The following is a 23,124-nucleotide window of genomic DNA, read 5'->3' as shown; positions in this document are numbered from 1 at the left end:
TACCCAGCACCAGAAAAACATTGTTAATGAGAGGTTTTCAAGGTCAATTCAGATGATTTCCACTCCTATAATGTTATCCATTTTTTTTTTTACCAACAAGTGTTGCTAACAAAGGTTATGGTGATACTGTGGAGACGAAAGCAATAGTAATGTCTGATTAATGAATATATTTTGGGTTGCTGGACAGCCAAGGTTGTTAATACAATATAAATATATGTTATTCTTCCCAGAAAAAAGCAATGTATGGTTAATGAACATATTACCTTTTTGATTTCAGAGAACCCTTGAAATGCAGACTTTTCACATGTCCATCCTTGCCATTAGAGCTGGAATGGCTCACACACTTTTGCCTCTTTGTGCATTCTCCATCAGTTTTTTCCCTGATATGTTTAGAGCTGGTATCAAAACAACCTGTAAAGAGGGTGCCGCTTTCATACTCCTCTGATGAAGCCACTCTCATAATTTCTACTTCATACTTGCTGATCTGCAAACAATCGAGCAATGGATGTGCCTATGGGCCCAATTTAAAAAGGTAAAAGCATCAAACTTCACCATAATCAGAGTCATTTACTTCAATGGTGGCATCCACTGCCAAATCCTTGCTGCCATGGCAGTCTCCTTTGCACACAGTTTTGCCTTCTGTGTCCTGCAATGTGCACTTTCTTCCTCGTGCAATAAGGATGCCATCAAACCAAGGTCCTTTGCGCTTGGCATTCTTCTTTCTCACGCAGTACATAACACTGTAGAAACGAACGAGAGACGGCAGCAGCTGGACTTCATGTGAGGTGGTGTTTCCAAGCACCTGTGCATCGTCATCTGCTTTCTGCTTATTTCCATGGTTATTATTATCTGCAAGGGGGATTCTCAACTTGGAGTGTAAGTTTCCAGTATGAGAAGCAGATTTATCTGCTAGACCTGGGGGCCTGTACCTTGAAACGCTGAACTTGTTGCAACATGAAAGAGAGGGCATGGATGGAGTGATCTGTGGAGAAGCTTCAACAGTACTTATATTCTCTTGTTGATGCTCTGAGATGTCTGAAGCTTTGAAGCTTTGAGGAATACCTTGATTTGAAGTTTCCACGGACAAACGCAGACTTGCCTTCTCATTGAATGATGATCCAAGCTTCCTCTCATCTATGCAGTTGCTAGGGTTGGCAGCAGCAGCAGCAGCAGCAGAAGCAGGCTTGATGACCTTGGCAAGCAACACATTCACCTCCACAAAGGACGCATTTGGTCTCTTCTTGCGGGATGAGAAGCTTTGAGCTCTCCAGTCCGTTGATTCACTCCAAATCCTTTTCAATCCGAGGCTTCTCTTGCGCGTTTCAGAGGACATGGAAGGGGCAGATAGAGCGCCGAGAGGCGCTGCAGGAATCCCAGGATTAGGGTTAAGGCTAGAGTCAAGGTTGGGGTTAGCGTCAGGGTTAAGGTTAGACAGGACGGAGTCTGAGGAATCCGGTCGAAGTTTGACGTCAGACACCGAGGGAGGAGTTAAATGTAAAACAAACGAAGGGCCTTGGGAGAGGTCGGTGAGAAGGCTGGCAGGAAGCTCGGGCTCTGCCATAGCTCTCAAGGATATGCACACAACTAGGGAAATCCCGCCACAGTTGGTTTTTCAAAATCAGAATGCTGTTCTTCACTACTGTTCCTGTACAATGTACATGAGCTCTTTTGATTTGGTATTTAATAATGGTTGCTATCGTGGGGCTTTGTTTCTAGGCCCCATGCCCTTTTACAAACACCACCACACCCTGGTCCACACACCCTCGAGGTAACTCAGTCGTTAAGGTGTTTGGTTATGCCTCAGGTTATGGGTTCAAACCTTAGTGGTTACCCCGAATGATGCTATCTTGTCCTGACGCTTACTGAAAAGTATATCCTCCTACATGCAACTTATCTAGTTACTCTACTTGTGCAACCATGCCCATGAAAGCTTCTCCAATGGCTACAAGCCTAAAAGGATAGTAGTGGGTTACTTCCACTCACCCTTGTATGTGAAGATCATCAACGGACTTCTAATCATAGTAAAGCTAATCTTCCGTGTGACAAATATAGTTAGAGCATGCACACACTCATACACGCACAAACACATGCATACCTGAACCCATGTGCACACCTACAAATGGACATACATAAACTAGCACCGAGCAGCACTTGCAGTTGCATCTATACTCAACAAGGGCTCTTTACAATAATGGGGACATTTCTGTAAAGAAATATTTCACAGACAAGATGCATGGTTATGGTGTGTAGCAATTTGTTAATGGCCATTAATATGTTGAATGTTTTATCAGTTCAAATATGAAATGTAAGAATGTTTTTTAAGAATACATAAATTAAAATAAGAGTATAAATGTAGCATGAAATGCTATTATTGTGAATATAAGCATGCATACATACATACATGTGTGTGTGTGTGTGTGTGTGTGGGGTGTGCTCGTGCACGTGTGGATGTAAATGTGAATGTACGATGGGCATGGGTTTGTGCATGTGAATATGCATACAAATGGGGATGCGAGTGTGCACATGGGTGGGTGAAAATGGGGATACAAGTGTTGCAAATGTGTGAATATATGTGCATGTGCAATAAGTGCGTGTGCATGTTTTTAGTTATTTTTTGACAATTCGTGATATATTTTTGAGTTTTTTTTGCTTTTTTATCATTCTTGATGAAGGTAGTGAATGACTATACACTTGAGCACAAAGGGCTATGTTACATATGTACACATGGGATAGAGTTTGAGTCTCGTGTATGCGCTAACGGGTGAGAGTGGATAACTATTTGCCGATCCACGACAAAAGCTTGATTGAGCTATGTCTTCCCAGTTCTAGCTTGTGAGTTGGTGTTGTAGCATGGTACACATAGGTGTTGTGGGGTCATGGTAACCTTTTTGAGCCATGGGATTGCTCGATGGTGCCATTGAAGCTTATGCTGAGTTCGCTTTAGGGTTGGCACCATGGGTGGCTCTTCTTCAATGAGAACAAGAGACTAGTAGGGCCACTACACACGGGCAAGGTGTTGCCTCTTGTTGCTTGGAGTCCATGGGCTCTTCTCATTTTCGAAAGGTGGTGTTGGCACATGAGTCAAGGTGGAAGTCATTGCTCACTCTTGTGAGACATGACTTTGGGTCTCCACACCCACTTGGATTTGACATTTACGGGTGTGTGCAACTATGGTTTCTTTGATTTCGACACCCAGCACGCAGGTTGAGGACAAATGCAAGGAATGTAGATGCATCATCTCGGGGTACTACAAGTACTGATACACATGTATCACGTAAAGGGAACGAAAAGGTAGATCAACTTTTTATGCCTAACCTGTCACATTAGGAAGTCACTCTTATGTGGATGCAAGGAATGTAGATACATCATTTGTGGTACTACAAGTACTGATACACATGTATCACATAAAGGGAACAAAAAGGTAGATCAACTTTTTACGCCTGACTTGTCACAACAGGTCACTCTTATATGGATGGTGACTCTAATGGCTCTGAGCAGAGGCTTGATGAGGAGCTTGGCATGCCGTCAATGGTTACTTTTGGTGCAAAGAGAACCAAGGTTGTTTTGAGGACACGACAGGTGTACGCACGTATACCATGTTGATAAGTTGAGATATGATGGATATACAGCCCATCACTATGCTTGCAAGCATGGTTAAAGCAATATAGGAGATAGAGCTCACTTATTTTTTGTAAGCATGCACTTGGAAATCTGAAATGGGATGATGCCATGGATGAGAAGTGATATGATTGGATATAAATATGACATGGGAATTAATGCCTTTGTCTAAGGATAAGAAGGCAATTGGATGTAAGTGGGTGTACAAGGCCAAGAATAACTCAGATGGATCTATAAATAGGTATAAGGCAAGGCTGGTTTCCAAAGGTTATGCATAGATATATAGCATTAGCTATCAGCCCAATTACAAGAATGGAAATTGTTAGAGGTGTCATTGCTATGGCTACACAGCAGACAAAGGGTTGGTCTTTACATTAACAGATGGATGTAAAGAATGTGTTCTTACTGGTGATTTGCAAACAAGAAGAAGTTTGCGTGACTCAACCACTAGGTTATGAGAGTAATAGGCATCCAGATTTTGTGTGCAGGTTATACAAAGCATTATATGGCTTGAAGCACGCTCCCAAAGCATGGTCAAACAAGATCATGTTACCATTGGATTTTAGATATCCAATGCAAACTTTTCACTCTATGTGAAAAAGATAGATAGAGAGATCATGTTGTTAGTCATTTATATGGATGACTTGATTACCTCACTAGTGATAGTGATGTTGACATACATCAATGATGTTAAGATGTTTTTGAAGTAGAAGTTTTAGATGAAAGATTTGGGTGAGCTATGGGGTTTCTTGGTATAAAGGTGGTGAGAACACATGATGGCATTTTGCTATTATTACAGAGCCATTATGACTTATGTATATTATCCAAGTATGGTATGTTAGGTTGTAAGCTTATTTTAGTGCCATTGGAGAGTGTAGCTATTATAGATTTTATGACAGTAAAATCTTCCAAGGATATGGGTAGGTGTGTGTGTATGGGTCTTTATGGTAGTAATAATTAGTCCATACTATATTAGGTATACCTAGCTCCAAACTCGTGTCTCTAGGCTCAAGTCTATAGATTCACATGTCCAGGCTCATGGCTCACGTGTCCAGACTCACGGCTCATGTGTCTAGACCCATGGCTCATGGGTCCAAGCTCACTTTTATAGGCTCGTATCCAAGCTCACGTCTTTTTATGTGGGACTGTGTGTCTACTCGAGAGTTGGTTTAGCTTGGTTTTTGATGATTTTTAAGATATTTTTTGACATGATGGGGTGTGATTATTGATCTTGATCTTAGTTAATTGTTATGATGCAACTAATTAAGTATTTTTTGATGGTTTAGCATGTTTATAATCTACCAATTCAAATAAAAGCATGACTAAACTATTAAAGATAAAATACATGAGTAAAAATTGACAATTCTGCTCCAATTCAACCTAATTGATGTTAATGCTCATATTTTCGGAGTGGATTCCACTCCTATTCATAATTGTTAAGCTAATTCTTGGATTAAAGCAATGAAATCTAAGCCTTTTGGTCTCCAATTTTATGTAAATCACCAAAAAACCAGGTTTTTGCTCTATAACAGATGAGAATAGAATACCCTCCAAATCAAAACTAAATACACAAACAAACACATCCAATGTTCCAAAACCATATGTTTTTTGGAGTGTAACCTTGTAATCAACACCGGGCAATATTGGGTAATTGCAATAGCTTGGAATAGACGAAAAAAATGAAGCTAAGCCCTGAGGTAGTCCCTGGCACCAGTAACAAAATTGTGTCTAATTTGAGAGCTTACCTTAGCATTGCCAAAGTTTATGTCATTGGGTCTTGCCTTCAAGCTGCAAATGTAACTTCCCCCGTCAGGGATACGCTAGCTCATCCATCATGTCCTCACCCCATGTCACACATCGGAATACTCCTTGCCAAAGGGGTGAAGGGAGAGCTCTCAATGCCTAGATAGAGGCAAGAAGAGATGGTTCTTCGCGATGGTTCTCTCTCACAAAAGGCGGGGAAAGAAGAAGCTCATGGAAGAGGGAAACCTACAATGACACTTATTCAAACAAGCATCCATCTAACAAGTAAGCAATAAGAGGGAAGAAGGAGAGATCACAAGAAAACTATTAAAAGGAATGATTCTGTCTTGCTTGTTGTCAAAAATGACTTATATACAAATGACTAGTTTTCACACTAGGCTGACCAAAACTTAAAAATTTTTCGGCATCTGTTACTAGTCTAAAGCAACTATGTACACAAAGTCCTCACACTCTCCCTATTTGACATTGGGCACTATGTTCTAGCATCATCTTACGAAAGTTAAGTGCCCATTCATATGAGTAAGATGCCAAAGCACCTCACAGTAGGTCAGGCAGGTGTGTAAGAACCCTCCTAGACCCCTCAACAGGTATGACTAAATTCTTGTAATATCAGTTAATTTTATAGAGAGGGAACAATAACTTAGAGAGAGAAATTTGATTTTTTAAATTGTTTGAATAGAAAGTTTCTCTTTGATCCCAAGAAATCAAAAGGGCAAGCTGTAGAACCAAGGTTGAATTAGTAGTATCTTAAAGATTGTGTTGTAACAAGTACCATCTATAAAGAAGTGGGGTTTTTTATTAAACTACTTAAAAATCACTTTTGAAGATTTGTAAGTCATTAAAATCTTGACCGATATAATTAAGAAATGTTTGAAGCCTTCTAGCCTGAAAACATTGTATTTACCTTCTAGAAAATCTAGAGAGAGAAAATTATTATAGTGAGAGAATATGAGTTTTGACAATATGCTTAAGCAAGATTCTTCCTCTTGATCTTAACACCCCCTTGTGCAAAGACCATCATCTTGATCTTAAGAACTTAATTGTCTAGTCTAAATTCAAATTAGAAATCCATCATGCGAGAAAAGCTAGAGAGAGATTTTCCATAAAAACACCACACTCCCTTGTGCAAAGACCATCCATTTTAGAAAAAAATTAATATAGCTTGGAATAGGTATTTTTTCTAAGGTTCCCAATAGATAATTAAATCCATGTGAAAATAAATAAAGTATGTACAAAATACACTAAAAATTTGATTAAAAATGGCCTATATGACACCTGATTTGACATAGGGGTTGACCAAGGGGATTAAAGTAATAGCATATGGCAAATTTCATTAATAAATTAGGAGGGGGAGAGCCCAAAAGGGGGCACCTACAAGAAGGGGTATTTTAGTACATTCTTACATTAAAAAAACAAGAAGTGGCTTAAATCATGAGATATTTTCAAAGTTCCAAGCATGTGAGCCAAGTGGACCCCAAATTAACTATTTTGGTCCCTTTTCTTCACTGATCCCCGACTGAATAAAAGTTTAAGCTAGTTTCTGCAAAGGGGGAGCTCTCCTCCACTATAAAAGGAAGGGAGGGTAGATCAAAATATATCATTTCCTAGAGGAGACCCTTCTCTTCTTAAAAATATCTTTATCTTCTCACTCACTCTAGGGAGAGGCTAACCTAATCAAGGTAACCATGATTCTAGTTCTCAAGCATGTGTACTTAATGAGTTATTTGATTACTTCTTTAAACATGATAGCTAGTTGCTTAACTTACAGATTAACATAACCCCCTTTGCTAGAAATTGAAGTACCGAATGTAGAGAGTTCTTTGGATAGGAGGTTGTGAGGCTCACCCTTGAAATAGAGAGTTGATGGCCAAAAACGTGTCTAGAACATGTCCTCAAAGGTAATGAGGTGATGTCTGGCCAAAATTTGAGCTTGTAAAAAGTATGTGATTAGCCATGGTAGAGTTGACCTTATGTTGAAATAAAAAACCATATAGTTGGGTACCAGTGTTCTTGCCAATGCATTAGGGATATTCTTCAACAAGATATGGATGAGCTTGAAGAATCCAATGGTAGCTTGCACTACTTGGTTAGGTATAAGCTTGTTGTCATTTGATGAACAGAGACATCCTTTCTAGCACCTTGTGTTTGCTGAGAACAGAGACATCCTTTCTAGCACCTTGTGTTTTTTAATCTCATGAGGGTTGTAGAAATATGATAAGTGAATATGGTGCTAGGGTTCTTTTTGGCACTTTAGTGAATATTGTGCTAGGTTTCTTTTCTAGCATGTCATTGAATTCTTTCCAATTCCATCTTCTTTAGATTGAAATATAAGTGGGGTTCATCCCATATACCTAGAGCATGGTAAATTTCTACCCACTCTTTAAAGTATGGGTTTCTCCATCTTGGTTAGGTATAAGCTTGTTGTCATTTGATGAACAGAGACATCCTTTCTAGCACCTTGTGTTTTTTAATCTCATGAGGGTTGTAGAAATATGAGAAGTGAATATGGTGCTAGGGTTCTTTTTTGGCACTTTAGTGAATATTGTGCTAGGCTTCTTTTCTAGCATGTCATTGTATTCTTTCCAACTCCATCTTCTTGAGATTGACATATAAGTGGGGTTGAGAAATGTGGTCGATTCAATGGGCTTTCTAAATCCACAACATACGAGGTGCTACCTGTTTGTGTCGGCTTATTAAAAGTTGCTTGGACAACATATGTCTTGGATAAGCTTGCATCCAAAACATAGTGAATATTTCTTTCTATGTCCATTCGACTCTGCATGGGAATAAGCATAGATGTTCCATCTTCCCCATCCAAAACTGCATTGAAACTTGACATGTAAGCACCAGTTAGAAGAGGATTAGCTAAATATATTTTCCCTACAATGATTTTGCCATTGTCTAAGCTAACTGTCCTCTTTGAGAGAATTAGCTTATCAGTTCGCCACTCCTTCCATTCTAAGAACAGAATGGCTTACTGTGAATTTTACACAGTGAGCTTGGAAGGGGAGGAAACATAGCATAAAGAATGTGAGGGGATGAACCCATAATCAACTTGACAGTTTGTTTGTTGGAATTCTACCAAATCCTATGCATTAAAATCACTTTATCACCAGCTATATCTAATAATAAAGGTAGGCACTCAGTGGGTACATGTTTATTTATATTTAAAATGTGTGTGTGTGTGTGTGTGTGTGTGTGTGTGTGTTTATAATGTGTAATTTAAAATATGTGTGTGTGTGTGTGTGTGTGTGTGTGTGTGTGTGTGTGTGTTTATAATGTGTAATGTATATAATGTATAATGTGTGTGAGTAGCTACGCTTCTCCCCCCAAAACTCCCAAACACCGCCCTCCCCCCTCAACACAGCCCCAACAAATCCCCACTCTTAGATTGTTTAGTAGGGACCCCCCTTTTCTTCTTTTAATATTTTCATTGTGGAAAAATCCATTTTCCCTCTATTTTCTTTAATTTTTCTTTTAAAAATGACTTCGTTTTTGTGTTTTATAAATTGAAAAAATCATTTGTTCTGCCACGTTAAAAAGTGAAATTAAGTGAATAAAATTCACTCCTCCTCACCCTTTTGTTTGCCTTTTCCTATCCTTTTGTTCTTTGTTTAAATTTAAAATTTAAAAAATTACATCTCTATTTATTCTTCTTTTTTTCCTTTATTTTTCTTTTCTCCATTGATCTCTTAAAAGACAAAACACCATGATGATCAAAAAAATAAATACGAAGGAAGGGAGAGAGAGAGAGAGAGAGAGAGAGAGAGAGAGAGAGAGAGAGAGAGAGAGAGAGAGAGAGAGAGAGAGAGAGAGAGAGAGAGAGAGAACCTGGCAAGGGGGAGGGTTTGGAAAGGAGGCTACAATGGAATGAAGTAGTCTGTAGTGGGTTTGCTCTATATTTTTAAAGAATAATAATCTCAATTAGTAAAAAGTATAAGGATTAATATAAATTAATAATGATTTAAAATCCTAATTTAACTACTACGGTTACTTAAACTATGGTCACACACAAGGCAGAATATATGTGAAACAATGAAGTAATTGTTGACTATATAGAACCTCTAAACATGATAATGAATAACCCTCAAGTACTAGAACATAATTAATATCTTTACAAATTGGTAAAGATACTTGAAAGGTAAATCGGCACATTTTGAAAAATTAAGAACAGATGCCCATTTCACTAAGGCCCATAAAAAAGGCCGAGCCCGCATCTTGAACTTAAGGCGAATTATGCACTTATACATAGGGGAGTCATTCCACTAAAAAAATAATAATAATCAGCAAAACAAAAGTTTAACCTTCATCGGTTCAGGCTCGAGGCTGACGTGGCCATAAGCTGCCACGTCAGATTGTCGAGCATTGGGTTTGCACTCTGACGACGTGGCAGATGCAAGAGTAATATTTTCTCTCATCAAACGCGCTCACATCCCTCTCCACATTAGATTGTTGCATGAGCTTGTAATGCCACGTCAGATTGCCGACCATCGGCAATCTGATGTGGCATATACATACTACACAAAAGGCTTGCAATCCCGACTGGATCTCATCAACAAACGCGCTTGCAGCCCTCTCCACCATAGATTGTTGCATGAGTTTGTAATGCCATGTCAGATGTCTAACCATCGGCAATCTGACGTGGCATATACATACTACACATATACATACTACTCCTTGCCTTGGCACTCATGGCCCACACGACTGCCTGCACAGGCCCGACGTCTTCCACGTGTACATGGGCACGGCTCCTAGCGCTAGGGCTGCCGTCTTCTTCGAGCGCATAGGGCACGATAAGTGCTTGCCTAGGTCCTGCAGAGCAGCAGAGTTGGCCAGCCCCATCCGTTGGGCTTGGCCTAGCCGTCGACTAGTGACCAGCTATAGCTTGGCAACCAACATGTCCGACCAACTAGCCCGCTAGCCCCTTCAGCGTTGTATGGTGCACGGCCAACTTGTGGCACATAGAACTCATTGCCCTCACACGCAAAGCAATGGCATGTCTTCTTTGATGTGCTTGTTCACGAACCTCGGCTAATTCACCGGGGGTGTCGCATGGCTCCTTGAGAGCAGGGCGCCAACTCGCCTTCAAGCGCATGGCTTGCCTAGCCACCCACCAGCTCAAGTGCTACGTGTAGCTGATGCACCCCCAAGCGCATGGAGCCCAACCGACCACCACCCACCACCCACCACAGGCTCCAGCGCTCCATGCATCGAGCTGGCCTCTTGGCCTTAGTGCAGCAAGCGGCCTCCTTGCGAACCTAAACCCGCCTCTACCCCTATCTCTTGTTAAGTTTGGGTTTTTGGAAACATAACCTTGGAGAAATTATTTTCATTGGCTTATTTGATTAATTGCAGGTAGAGAAGAGTAGTGATTAAGCATGCACACCATGCTCAAACTTATCAGAATCTAAGTATGGAAGTTGGCTGGCCTGGGGAGGGTTTCAAGCAAAGAATATCATTATATGATGCTTGTGTTACAGACATGGCCAATGCCCTCTTGCAAAGTGCAAAATAGAATTCTTACAACCTTGGAAAACACATTGGAACAGGGCCTAGTCTTGAGAAGCTCGTTGAAAGGGAAAATTCTACCACTCCTAGTCCACAGCATAGGTCATATAGACTATGAAATGCAACATTGCAAGTACTCCCATGTACAAGGCACCAACTTCTTTAAGTGGTGATCGAGAGTCAACAAGGTGTAAGAGGCAATCTTCTGTAGTAATTGATTCAAGCCATAGGCCATAGTTCAATGTGCATATTCGAGATAGAAAACCAATTGGAAGACCTAGAAAGAATCATTTCTTAGTTGAAGAGACAAGTGAGGGCAGTGAATCCATATATACTAGTGTGGTGGAAGCACCAATACATTAAACCTTCCTGGGAAATTACGAGGACTCCAGAAAATAGTAGGGTCAAATGTCTGGGGCATTTAGGAAGGATGGAAAAATGTGGGCGAGAACTATTGTGGGATGTGCAAAAGGGGGCACCTGCTCCCTCGTTTTTTTCAACAAGGTCTCATGTCGCCGCGCTGGGAAGACTAGTCAGATGATGTGGTTTTGCAACATAGATGTAATGCACACATGAGCCATTGATAAGAACATTGATCATCCTCCACACAAAGTCCCTTCAGTTTGGCATATGGCAGAGGGTAATAAACTCTCAAAAGATGAGGTCGATGCATTGCTTTTTACAGGTTTCAATTTGTAAATGAAGCAAGTGGAAGGAAAAATATCCTCCTCTACGCAAGCAACAACAAGAATTAAAAGAGCTCTCGAAATGAAAGCAAGGGTAACACAAGAAATGGTGATTGAGTCTAAACAACATGAGGTTTTCATTGTAAAAACTTTTTGGGGAAGGCATAGAAGTTGGTGTTTATGATATACATATCAAAGGCTATCCAACATGCACTCGTCCAGATTTCATGGTGGGAAGGATTGAAAAGAGGAAGGCATATCTTGCATGCAAGCACTTATACTTTGTGTACTTGATAGTTCTTGGCCTTAGCCAAAATGAGAATATGTTTATTCATCAACCAATGTTGATTGAAAGGGATGTCGCTGAGGCTCTGAATAGACATAGGACATACCCAGAGTTGGCCTAGAGTGTAAGCAAGTACAAACATTTGTATTAAGCTGACCTTTTTTTGGTTTTTTGAACTTGGCTTATGAACAATATGGATGCAAAGGGATTCCAAAACTTCAATGGCTAATGTCCTTGTCCACTTAGGGTATGAAGACCTTTTTTGTATGTAGTAACATGACTTTTTATTAATAGTGATGGAATGGATTGCAACACTTTAACCATTATGTGTGATTAATGGATGGAATAGAATGCTACACTTTATTCACTAATTTATTTATCCATTTGTCCACTTTTACAAGGATGTTGTACTAACATTTTGTTCTAAGGGTGTGGAAGAATAAGTGAGGGGGAGAGAGAGGTGGTGTATAGAGAGATGTTGGAGAGAGGAGGAGAGGGAGAGTGTAAATAAGGGAGTGAGAGAGAGATAGAGTGAGACAATAGAGAGAGAGGGAGTGTAGGGATTGGGTATGGAGAGGAGAACGTGAGTGAGGGAGAAAGATACATACTACGAAGAGAGTAGAGAGAGAGAGAGAGAGAGAGGAAAAAAGTGCTCGCCAAAAAGGAAGATTTCCTCGTTGGAAATTGCTCGCCAAAAAAATGTGTTTTGTAGCATGGCTTCAAGTGTTTTGTAGCATGGCTTCAAGTGATGTAAAGAAGCTATGAGATAGCTTTAAGCTGTGAGGTTTGTTAATTCAATTCTAGGATTAACAAGAGCTATTGCCAAAAAAATGTGTTTTGTAGCATGGCTTCAAGTGATGTAAAGGAGCTGCGAGATAGCTTTGAGCTGCGAGGTTTGTTAATTAAATTCTAGGATTAATAAGAGCTACCGCCATTATCTTACATCAAGGAGTCACGATAGATACACCAAAGGGTCATACATTCAAGATATGAAGCAATAGTGTCCAAAGCTACAACTTGGACGGGCGTCCGTAATGGTGTGATGGAGTATTTATGGCGATTCCTGCTTCAAGAGTGTGTGGTAATAAGTTAGGATGAAGTCCTAAGTGATGTACCTTATGAATATATTATGAGAGTAGTCATTGTAATAGCATTAGGCCTCTTATGAGCCTAAAGTGCCCGGCCGGCCATAGTTTAAGTGAGTGTGAACACTTATGGCCATGTATATAAGTGAATTTCTCTCATAATACAAGATACTCTCCCATTGTGCAATTGAGTCTTGCTCTTGCTAATCCTCTTTCCAATCTCTCTCCCTAATGCATGCTAGTGAGTGTGTGTGAGTGAAGTGAGGTGAGAGGAGGGATGAGGACTTGCAACACGACGGTGTGACAACGCTCGCGGGAGATGCGGTGGAATTGCTTCTCAAGGAGTTGTAGAGCTTGGAGACCTCAAGGGTTACGAGCTCGGCCATTAGATCCTACGACCATTGGCGGTTCATCAGGCAATCTCTTTTTGGATGTGTTACAAGGAGGGTTAGGGTGAGCCATAACATTTTTGGCGCCATTGTCGGGAAGCCATCCCTTGTCTTTTTCCATCGTTTTGCATCTAATCTACGCATAACCCATTTCCCATTATCTTGATTAATGGTTTCCCATGAAAAAGATGTGGATTTGATGGTCTCTTTTTTTATTTTTAGAAAGCTTTTTGCTTAATTTTTAGATTAATTTATTGTTTTTGCTGTTGTTTTGGTGGTTTTGCATTTTCTTGGGGCTTGCACATAGTTTGTATTAGGCTTAGTTTGCATCCATTGTATCAAACCATGCAATAGAATGCAATCTTTAGTGAATGTTAGCTCTCTTTAGTTTAAACATAGAACTAAGATCATTAATTTTAGTTTAATTGTGTGTTTTTGTTGAAATTGTTTGGATTAGAGTGTTAGCAAGCATTAAGAGTAGCTTAATCTTTCAAAAACTTTCTTAAAACCATCAAAAAACCCTTGAATTTGACTAATTTCTCTTAATGGATTGGTTTTTGTCATTAAAGGTGATTAATCTTGTTCAAAAGGCCAAAAAATTAGAAAATTATTAATTGGGATCTAAATTGACCATATAAGTAGTAGAAATTGGGATCTAAATTGATCATATAAGTAGTAGAAATTGGGGTCCAGTACTTGATTAGTGTAAAAGAGGGAAAGATTAGTGGTTCTTCCTCCTACTCTGCCTCTTCCTCCTGCTCATCCTTGAGAGAATCCTCCTCAGGTGAAGAATGCTTTTTCTTCTCCTGCTATTGAGTCCACCCATTTCTTCTCTTTGACCCTGGTCTCTTGCTCTAGTAGAGCTCCTTCTATCTCGTGCAGCTTCAATTCAGGTACATTCTTTAATGTTGCTACAATGTTTTCATATTCACCTTTGTCCACACTCTTCAGAAGCACTGCTAGTGCCTCATCATCTTCTACCTTTTTGCCAATGGTGGCTAATAGTTGTTGCTTAATGCTTTTATATTTGTTCAAGTGTGTGATTAAAGGTTCACTTTCCTTCATATCCAGTTTGTAGAATTGCATTAAGAGATTTATCTTTGAATTTTTTGCTTGAGTGCCAAATAATTTATTGAGTTCATCCCATGCATCTTTTGCCCATTGTATCCCTGTGATGTGATGAATGATTTCATCATTTAAACTGAGTGCGATATGTCCTAATACTTTCTCATTCCTACTCTTCCACTCATTTTCCCCACTCACCTTTGGACATTCATCTCTTCCCTCAACTAGCCCCCACAGATTTTTCCTCATGAGCAGATACATGGTTTTTGTTTACCGTGTATAAAACTGCTCCCCATTAAATTTGGCTATCTCTTGTGCTGTACTCATGATGATGTGAAGGGGATCTTACCTCTTGATCCAATTTCAAGATTCAAGGGTAATGTCTACCCTTTTGCAACTCAATCTAGTGTTTAGGTGATGATTACAACAGATTTATCAGCATAAATTCACCCAGAAATTACATTAAACCAAGGGTAACAAATCTGTACTGAATGGTTGGAGTATCAAACCATCTCCGAATTGCAATATGAAATTATAGGGATCTGTATCAGATACCCAATGGTTAATTTAAATCCTCAATTGCACCAAAATATAGTGATTTTAGTGTTGATTAATCACTGATTAGCAAATTAATCCTCTATTTTTTGTGTGCAAAAAACAGAGTATGCGGGGAGTCTAGATCTGGGGCCTTAGAGTTCAAATGAGCTCAACCCCTTTCAAGGCCATCGATAGCAGTTAGTCTAGTAGAGGATTAAGCCAAGAAACATAAGATTTGACCAAGCATTGAATGCTTAATCTCTGTTTTACCAAAGTTACCTGCAGATTTGATGGAGAGCATGGATCTCACTGTAGACTTGATGAAATCAAAAATTGTCTTAGCCAGCTTGTAGAGCACCCTTGAAAACCCCTAGGGCCAAGAGGAAAATAGAGCCATTGCATTTGGTGCAGACAAGATCTCAGATTTGCTTCAGAAAAAAGGCACCAACGAATTCGCAAAATTCTATAGTTATAGAAGGCGGTTTGGCGATTCGTTTAGCTAGGCTGAAGCACAAGGCTTGTGGCTATGTGTGGCTAAAGGCTTGAAGCCTATTGTTAAGCGTGGAGGGAGATCAAGCCCCTCCACCAGTTGGGGGTACAGAAGCTCTTTGAAAAGAAGAGGTAAAACTTGATTATCTACTAATCTTGATTAGCTAGGTGATTAGCAAGATAATGGGCTCATAAATTTGATGGATTCTAAGCTAGGCTCTGATACCATGTTAAATTTGTAGCAATGTGATGAACTATGGTGGATCAAATGCTAGAATCAACATCATTAGAAAAGAGATTAGATGATAATTAAGATGTGGTTAGTGAGCAATTAATTGATAGCTTAATGTAGGCATGGATAATCAAAAACCAACAAATTCTCATTAGGCCAATGCCTCAATTTATAGAGTTTACATCCAAGCATCTAATCCCACTGATCTCTCCTTGATTCACTCCACCTCTTTTGCTTGATTCTCTCCACCTCTTCCCAGAATATCTCCACACCTCCTAAATCTTCTCATGCTACCCTTTATTCTCTCCTAGTAGATACTTCTCACCTTTTCACAGCCTCTCACTCATTTACAGATTCTCTTTTACAGCCTCTTTCTAAGGGCTTGTTCCCACACACACCCTATTCACTTGTATATTTCAACATAGAGTGAATCCCTCTATCCATTAGGGCTACCCTACTAATAAGGTTAGCCCTAATGCATATAGAGGGCATCCCTCTATACATTAGGGATGCCCTCTACGTGCCATATGCTTGACGTGCATATGGGCATGCATAGAGGGTTGCCCCATGAGTAGCCCTAATGCATAGAGGGAAGCCTTCTATGCATTAGGGCTACTCATGGTAGCAACCCTCTATGCATGCCCACTAGAACTTGTTTCATTTTTCGACTTTCTTTGGTTTGTCAGTTTTTCATTATGTTTACCCATGCGACGAGATCGAATTTTCTTTTGGGTTTTTGTATCCCTGTGTCGCACATATAGGTGTCAAGGTTTGTGTTGTGGCTTTTGGAGGTGGATGCTTTTGCATCATATATAGCTTTTGGCTCTTTCGTGTTTATGTCCCTTTTTGGTTTATGTCCTCTACAGACTCCTTTTCCCTGTCTTTTAATTCAACCTTGGTTTTGACAGTTTGTTGTCTTTTGTTTTTCTTGGTTTAGAAGGTTTTGTTTTCTCTTTTGGGTTCTGTTTTAAAGCATGCTCTTCTATCCATGTTGAGGTGTTATCTTTTACATTCTTTTTGATTGATTCTCATGCTTTGGCTTGTAAGCGTGTAAGCACATTCAAGGGGTATTGTGGCCAGTTGCCCATTTTGTACACTTAAGATGTTAAGAGTTGTATTTTGTGAGATAAGTTGCATTGAAGCAATTCGTCTTGGGCAATCTTGGAACATGTAATCAATTCCACATCGTTCACACATTGGTCGCAAGGTGTCCGTGTGACTATGGGCATGGAAGTATTCCAAATTGTGCGGTCTACCACCTTGTGAGGTCCACGACAATAGAAACACTTAAGTGTTGGATTAACTGCTTCCTGAGCAGTTTCTACCCCTTGGACTGTTTCTATTTGGTGCACGAGAGATAAAGGTTTTGAGTACATTGTGGATGAAGTGGGACATTTTTTAGTATCATGGTCAAAGGTTTTATAATATATGTAGTATAGAAGAACATGTTCCTTGTATGCACAATGAGGATTGGGATGGTCGCTCGTAGTGATTGCATTCAACACAAGGCATTTCACTCCTCACTTTTAGAGGCATTAAGGATGTCTGGTTTTGAAGGTTTTTAACCTATGTTGTAAGGTTTCAAGCAAGGCTGCAGAAAATTCTGGGAATGTCAATTTCGAGATCGATCTTTGATTTACCATTGCTTCACTTGGTTTAGATGAGGAGCACCTCGTAGCATGATCATCTTCTAGCACGTTGTCATCTAAACGTATTGCTTCTTTACAACATTGATCAAATGTTTCCAGATTGGATACAATGATCAAGTTGTGTAAGCTGTTATTCTTCAAGCCCATCATGAAACATCTCTTCAATTGAATATCGTTTAATTTTTCCTATGACTCACAACATCAAGAGTTTTATCCTAAGGATAAAATCTCTAATGGATTGATTTGGTTAACGCTCGATTGAATAGAGTTATGTTACTGCACTCCATCGATCACCTTGTCTATAAAAGCCATATATAAAGGCCGATTTCAAGGTTTTGAAGTTGGTCTTGATCGCCGGCGCATCAATGCGATGAACCATCGACTAGCTTTTCCTTCTAAGCATAAGTTCAACGCATGTACCTTAGTGGGAAAGTTGGGATTTCCAAAGGCTTCACATCTCTGTTCAAACATTTGAATGAATTGAACAGGGTCTGTTGTTCCATCATATTTGCCCATAATTTTGGAAATTTGTACAGCCGTATTTCTGTATAAGTCATTAAGGCCGTATGTGAGTGCTCTCTTGTTGGAAGAGACTCACTGATTCCTTGGGCCACCTCCCTTCCTAGACTAGTCAGTATGTCTAAGGTGTAGGCATTCAAGAAAGGGTTGGTATTTATAGGATTTGCGGGAATGTTAGGCAAGGGGCCAAAGCCCGATGGAATTGAAGTGATAGGGGGTGTAAAACCCAATGACACGGTTGTTATAGGCATGGCCAATGGCATTGGAGGTGAATTTGCAGCATAGATCTCAATGGCTCGAAGATGTCAGGCATTGGGTTCAGTGCTTGTGTGATCCCTCGTAATCCCTCTATCATGGCCATATCAAAGTGCCTAAATGCTACTTAATGAGCAATCACATTTTTTTTTTTGCTTTTATACTTTCCCACAGGCCGTTACAGCCTCAAGAGGCTTGGCGTACTCTTCGTTGGATCAAACGGGTGTCCGTTTGCCCTAATTAGCTTAGGCGCTTTACGCACGTGAATGACCTGAGAGATATTTTTTCCAAAAAAAGAGTATGCTAGGAACTTCCCAGATGGAAGAGAAGGTCCTAAAACCTATTTTCCATCACTATCTCAAGATGAAAAAAAATTCGAGAATTTTTTCCTGTTTCACAGCACGTTTTTTAGGGTGTTCCAAAAGGAATTTTGAAAAACTCTGTATGAGGGAGTTGTAGTGTTTTTGGAGTACTACAACTTTGTTCCCCTGAGTCGCCTGTGATTTTGTCATTTAGACTCTCAAAAAGTACCCTGAATATGGCTTGTCGTCGTTTTCACACTAATTTTTACGATTTTTCGTGGTTTTGGGTTGTTTTTTGCCTCGATTTTCGGGTCGAATTTTGAGGTTGCTGGTCGGAGGCCAAAATTGTTGATTTTGACTTCAGTTGACCAAGTCCAATGTTGAAGAGCTCGATGTTAGCTTTTCGATGAGCCCTATAGCGCCTTCATCGTTCGCGAATATACGGTTTAGGAGATACGGGCCTCCAAACAGGGGTGGTTTCTAGAGTTTTTTTTTTTGGGCCAATGGACCCCTTTTCACGTCAACGGACTTCACGAGTTTTATAAATTTTGATTATTATTTTTTTGGTGCGTGAACTCTAGTTCCGTGAAAGTGCAGAAAATGGTTCACGCCGTGAACCGGACTCCACGAAATATTAAATTCGATTTTATTTTTTTCGCATGAAACCTTAGGCTTTCACGCCGTGAAACATTGAGTGTTTCACACTGTGAACCGGACTCGACGAAATATTAAATTCAATTTCTTTTTTTCACCGTGAAACCTTAGGCTTTCACGCCGTGAAACATTGAGTGTTTCACGCCGTGAACTGGACTCCACGGAATATTAAATTCGATTATTATTTTTTTCATGTGAACTCTAGTTCCTTGAAAGTGCAGAAAATGGTTCACGCCATGAACTCTGCGAACCCCACGGAATATTAAATTCATTTTTTTTACGTAAACTCTAATTCCATGAAAGTGCAGAAAATGGTTCACATCGTGAACCGGAACCCATGAATATTAAATTCGTTCTTTTTTTTTTACATATGGACTTTCACGCTAGATTTTCATTCACGGGGCCGAAATTTTTCCGTTCACGGTCGAAATTTTTCTGTTCACTGGATTTCTGTTCTCACAGTCGGAATTTTTATGTTCACAGCTGGAATTTTTCTGCTCACGGTCGGAATTTTTCCATTCATGGCTGAAATTTTTTCGTTCATGATCGGAATTTTTTCGTTCACGGCGGTCGATTTTTTTTTTTGGAGTCTAGTGGGAAATATGACCCCTTTTTAGGGAGGAATATTTTTGAAGTTAAAATAAAAGGGATATGGGCATTTTTCTAAAAAGGTAAGTGGTAATAAAAAAAAGTCAACCTTTTAATGACACCCCTTACACCGTTTATAAATGACCCCCCAAAATGGATAATTTTGACAACTCATGAGCATCTACTGAATGCTCATTAGCCTTAATGAGTTATGTAAAAAAGTGATTAAGGATTAATCTAAGATTAATTCTTGCCGCTTTCCACAACTGTGGAAAGCCAGGACACATGGCAAGAGACTGCTACAGCAAACCCAGTGGAGAAGGAACGACATCGGTAAACTTCATGGAGACTCCTAAGGAAGTGGAGTCAGATCATCTTTTCTGAGAGAGAGAGAGAGAGAGAGAGAGAGAGAGAGAGAGCCCACAACCCAATGTAACCTACCCCAATAGAGTAAAACCACCTCTGAGCCACCGATGATGTAGTAGGCCATGTGGTAGATGTATGGTGAGCACTTTAGTTAAGGTCACGGGCACTTTGTAGTAGCCTTGGACAGATACAGAGAGAGAGTGTACAAGAATTCTAGGAAGAAATTTGACTATCTTGTCGATTAAAGTCGTGAATCTAAGTGAAAAGGTTTTAACAGCCGAACAACTTGAAATCCAAAGAAAATACATACTTCTCTATATATGGCAGTACAACAAAGCACGATGAGTTTAGGGACTTGAGGCACTGGTTGCGGACTACCAAGTAAGAGGGAAACTTGGTATAGGGTCCAGGTGTGCTAGGATTATTCACTTGAGGGGAGGTGTTGAAATATACAAGTGAATAGGGTGTGTGCGGGAACAAGCCCTTAGCAAGAGGCTGTAAAAGAGAATCTGTAAATGAGTGAGAATCTGTAAATGAGTGAGAAGCTGTGAAAAGGTGAGAAGTATCTACTGGGAGAGAATAAAGAGTAGCATGAGAAGATTTAGGAGGTGTGGAGATATTCTGGGAAGAGGTGGAGAGAATCAAGCAAAAGAGGTGGAGTGAATCAAGGAGAGATCAGTGGGATTAGATGCTTGGATGTAAACTCCATAAATTGAGGCATTGGCGTAATGAGAATTTGCCTAATTGAGGCATTGGCCTAATGAGAATTTGCTGGTTTTTTATTATCCATGCCTACATTAAGCTATCAATTAATTACTCATTAATCACATCTTAATTATCGTCATTATCTATGCCTACATTAAGCTATCAATTAATTACTCATTAATCACGTCTTAATTATCGTCTAATCTCTTTTTAATGATGTTGATTCTAGCATTTGATCCACCATAGCTCATCACATTGCTACAAATTTAACACTCTATTCATTAGGGCTGCCCTTATAACCCTTAGTAGGGCTTCCCTCTATACATGCCATGCCATGCATAGAGGGTTACCATGGGTAGCAGCCCTAATGCATAAAGGGCCGCTCTCTATGCATACCCTCTATACATTCCATGCATAGAGGGTTGCTATGGGTAGCCCTAATCCATAGAGGGTTGCCCGCCCTCCATGCATTAGGGCTCCTACTAGTGGTAGCCCTTTATGCATGCCCATATACATGGCATGCATAGAGGGTAGACCTAAGGGTGCCCTAATGCATAGGGGACAGTCCTCTATGGATTAGGGCTACCCTTTAGGTTTGCCTCTATGTATGTCATGCATAGAGAAATGCCCTCTATGTATTAGGGCTACTATCTGTGGTAGCAGTTAACATGACATACTGACTGTCACCTATGACATACTATTGGATATGCGGGGAGGACTGAGGTCAAAATGTGCTCTATTACCTCTATCACAATGGGGTCCTTGTTAGTAGGCTATAACAACTTGGGTGCCTTCTCTTTTGAGGGCGTCAATATCAAGCTGCTCATTGAGGTTCCTCTCTGTAGCCAAGTTTATGTCCTCTACAACCTTGTGAACCTTAGCATCTTCTAATTTTGAAGGTTCCACTGACCTCTCCTGACTTCCTTCTATTAAAACTTGGATTTGGCTATTGACCCAGTTTCAGGGTCTCTTTTGTGAACATTTTGCTGTAAGAACTGTTTGATGTAAATATTGTTCTCAAAGGTTTTTTTAAGGAACATTGTGGAATTTCTTTAATTAAGGAACGTGTTTTTTTATGTTTCATAGTGTGGTAGGACCTAATTAGATAACAAAAATAATTGGGTGCCTGGGTGGAAAGTGGGTGGATGGATGCCCGATGGAGCCATCCTATGGATGGGTGGACCCGATGAGTTGGGTAACTTTCCAACATAATTATTATTTCCAACATAATTATTATTTGCACTCCATAATAGAATAGCGCCCGAACAAGTTTTGCTTTAGGAGAATGAGCTAGTGGTTGTGCCTTATAAAGAGGAAAAAGGCTTTGGCTTCTATGAACCAAGTGGGGACTTGTTCCATCCTCGATCACGTACATTGAGTGCCCTGCGAGATAGAGTTAGGTCCCTCCATTTGCTCATATCCTTGTATTTTCAAGAGATTAAGGTGTTGTCAATCAAAGATAAGGGGACTTAGCTGCCTATCAAAAGGATCCAATGTAAGATCCCTCCCAAGCCATGTAATGATTCTCTTTTAATATAGATCTATTTATCTCTTAGTAGATCTATTCTTGTCTTTTTATTTCTTTTCAGATTTCTAGAGCTAATATTTTTACTCTATCACTTTCTTAATGTTTCTAGCCTTATAGTCTCTCTCTAAGTGTACTCTCTTTCTTCTTGAAATCTATATTAAAAGAGAATCATTACATGGCTTGGGAGGGATCTTACATTGGATCCTTTTGATAGGCAGCCAAGTCCCCTTGTCTTCGATTGATGACACCTCAATCTCTTGGAAATACAAGGATATGAGCAAACGAAAGGATCTAACTCTATCTCGTAAAGGGGAAACGTAATGATTCTAATAGGAATCTATTCCTTCGATCAAACGACACTCAATGTGCATGATTGAGGATAGAACAAGTCTGCACTTGGTTCATAGAAGCCAAAGCCTTTTTCCTCTTTTCTTTATGAGGCACATCCACTGGCTTGTTCTCCTAAAATGGAACTTGTTCAGGTGCTATTCTATTATGGATCACAAATAATAATTAGGTTGGAAAGTTACCTGACTCGGGTCCACCCATCCATAGGATGGCACCATCGGGCATCCATCCACTTTCCACCCACTTTCCACCCACTCTCCACCCATCCATAAGATGGCACCATCAAGCATCCATCCATCCACCCACTTTCCACCCACGCTGGCTTGGGAGGGATCTTACACAAGGGCACTTTTACAGGGGGCACAACAAACAAAGACACGGTCGAATTTGCCAAACTCACATAGGAAGAGTTAGTCATGCTAGCGAGGGCCCTGCAATTTCTCGACAACCCGTTGGACTGGACACTTTAGCCGCTATATAGAATGTCCACTTTAGCCAAGGCAGCTAGTAAATTGAGCCGAATATCTGCACAAGGAGCTCCATGCCAATTA

The 23,124-nt window shown here is 40.0% G+C and overlaps 1 protein-coding gene across 1 annotated transcript in view; it reads right to left on the bottom strand.

Annotated features, from left to right (window-relative positions):
* The window catches only part of LOC147623942 (uncharacterized), a 51,824-nt gene extending 50,088 nt beyond the window's left edge, over window positions 1-1,736 (bottom strand). The window contains exons 1-2 of the mRNA XM_086820594.1: window positions 572-1,736; window positions 264-484 (exon numbers count right to left, since the gene is read on the bottom strand). Of these exons, the coding sequence (XP_086676720.1) occupies window positions 264-484; window positions 572-1,561 (1,211 nt within the window). The 5' untranslated portion in view covers window positions 1,562-1,736. The remainder of the gene's footprint in view (window positions 1-263; window positions 485-571) is intronic.
* Between the last annotated feature and the right edge of the window lie 21,388 nt (window positions 1,737-23,124).

This window comes from Cibotium barometz, chromosome 26 (assembly GCF_041138505.1).
Source record: "Cibotium barometz isolate CiBa-2024 chromosome 26, ASM4113850v1, whole genome shotgun sequence".
Lineage (NCBI taxonomy): Eukaryota > Viridiplantae > Streptophyta > Polypodiopsida > Cyatheales > Cibotiaceae > Cibotium > Cibotium barometz.
Note: the sequence above shows the minus strand (reverse complement) of the source record. Positions and strands in the feature narration are given on the sequence as shown.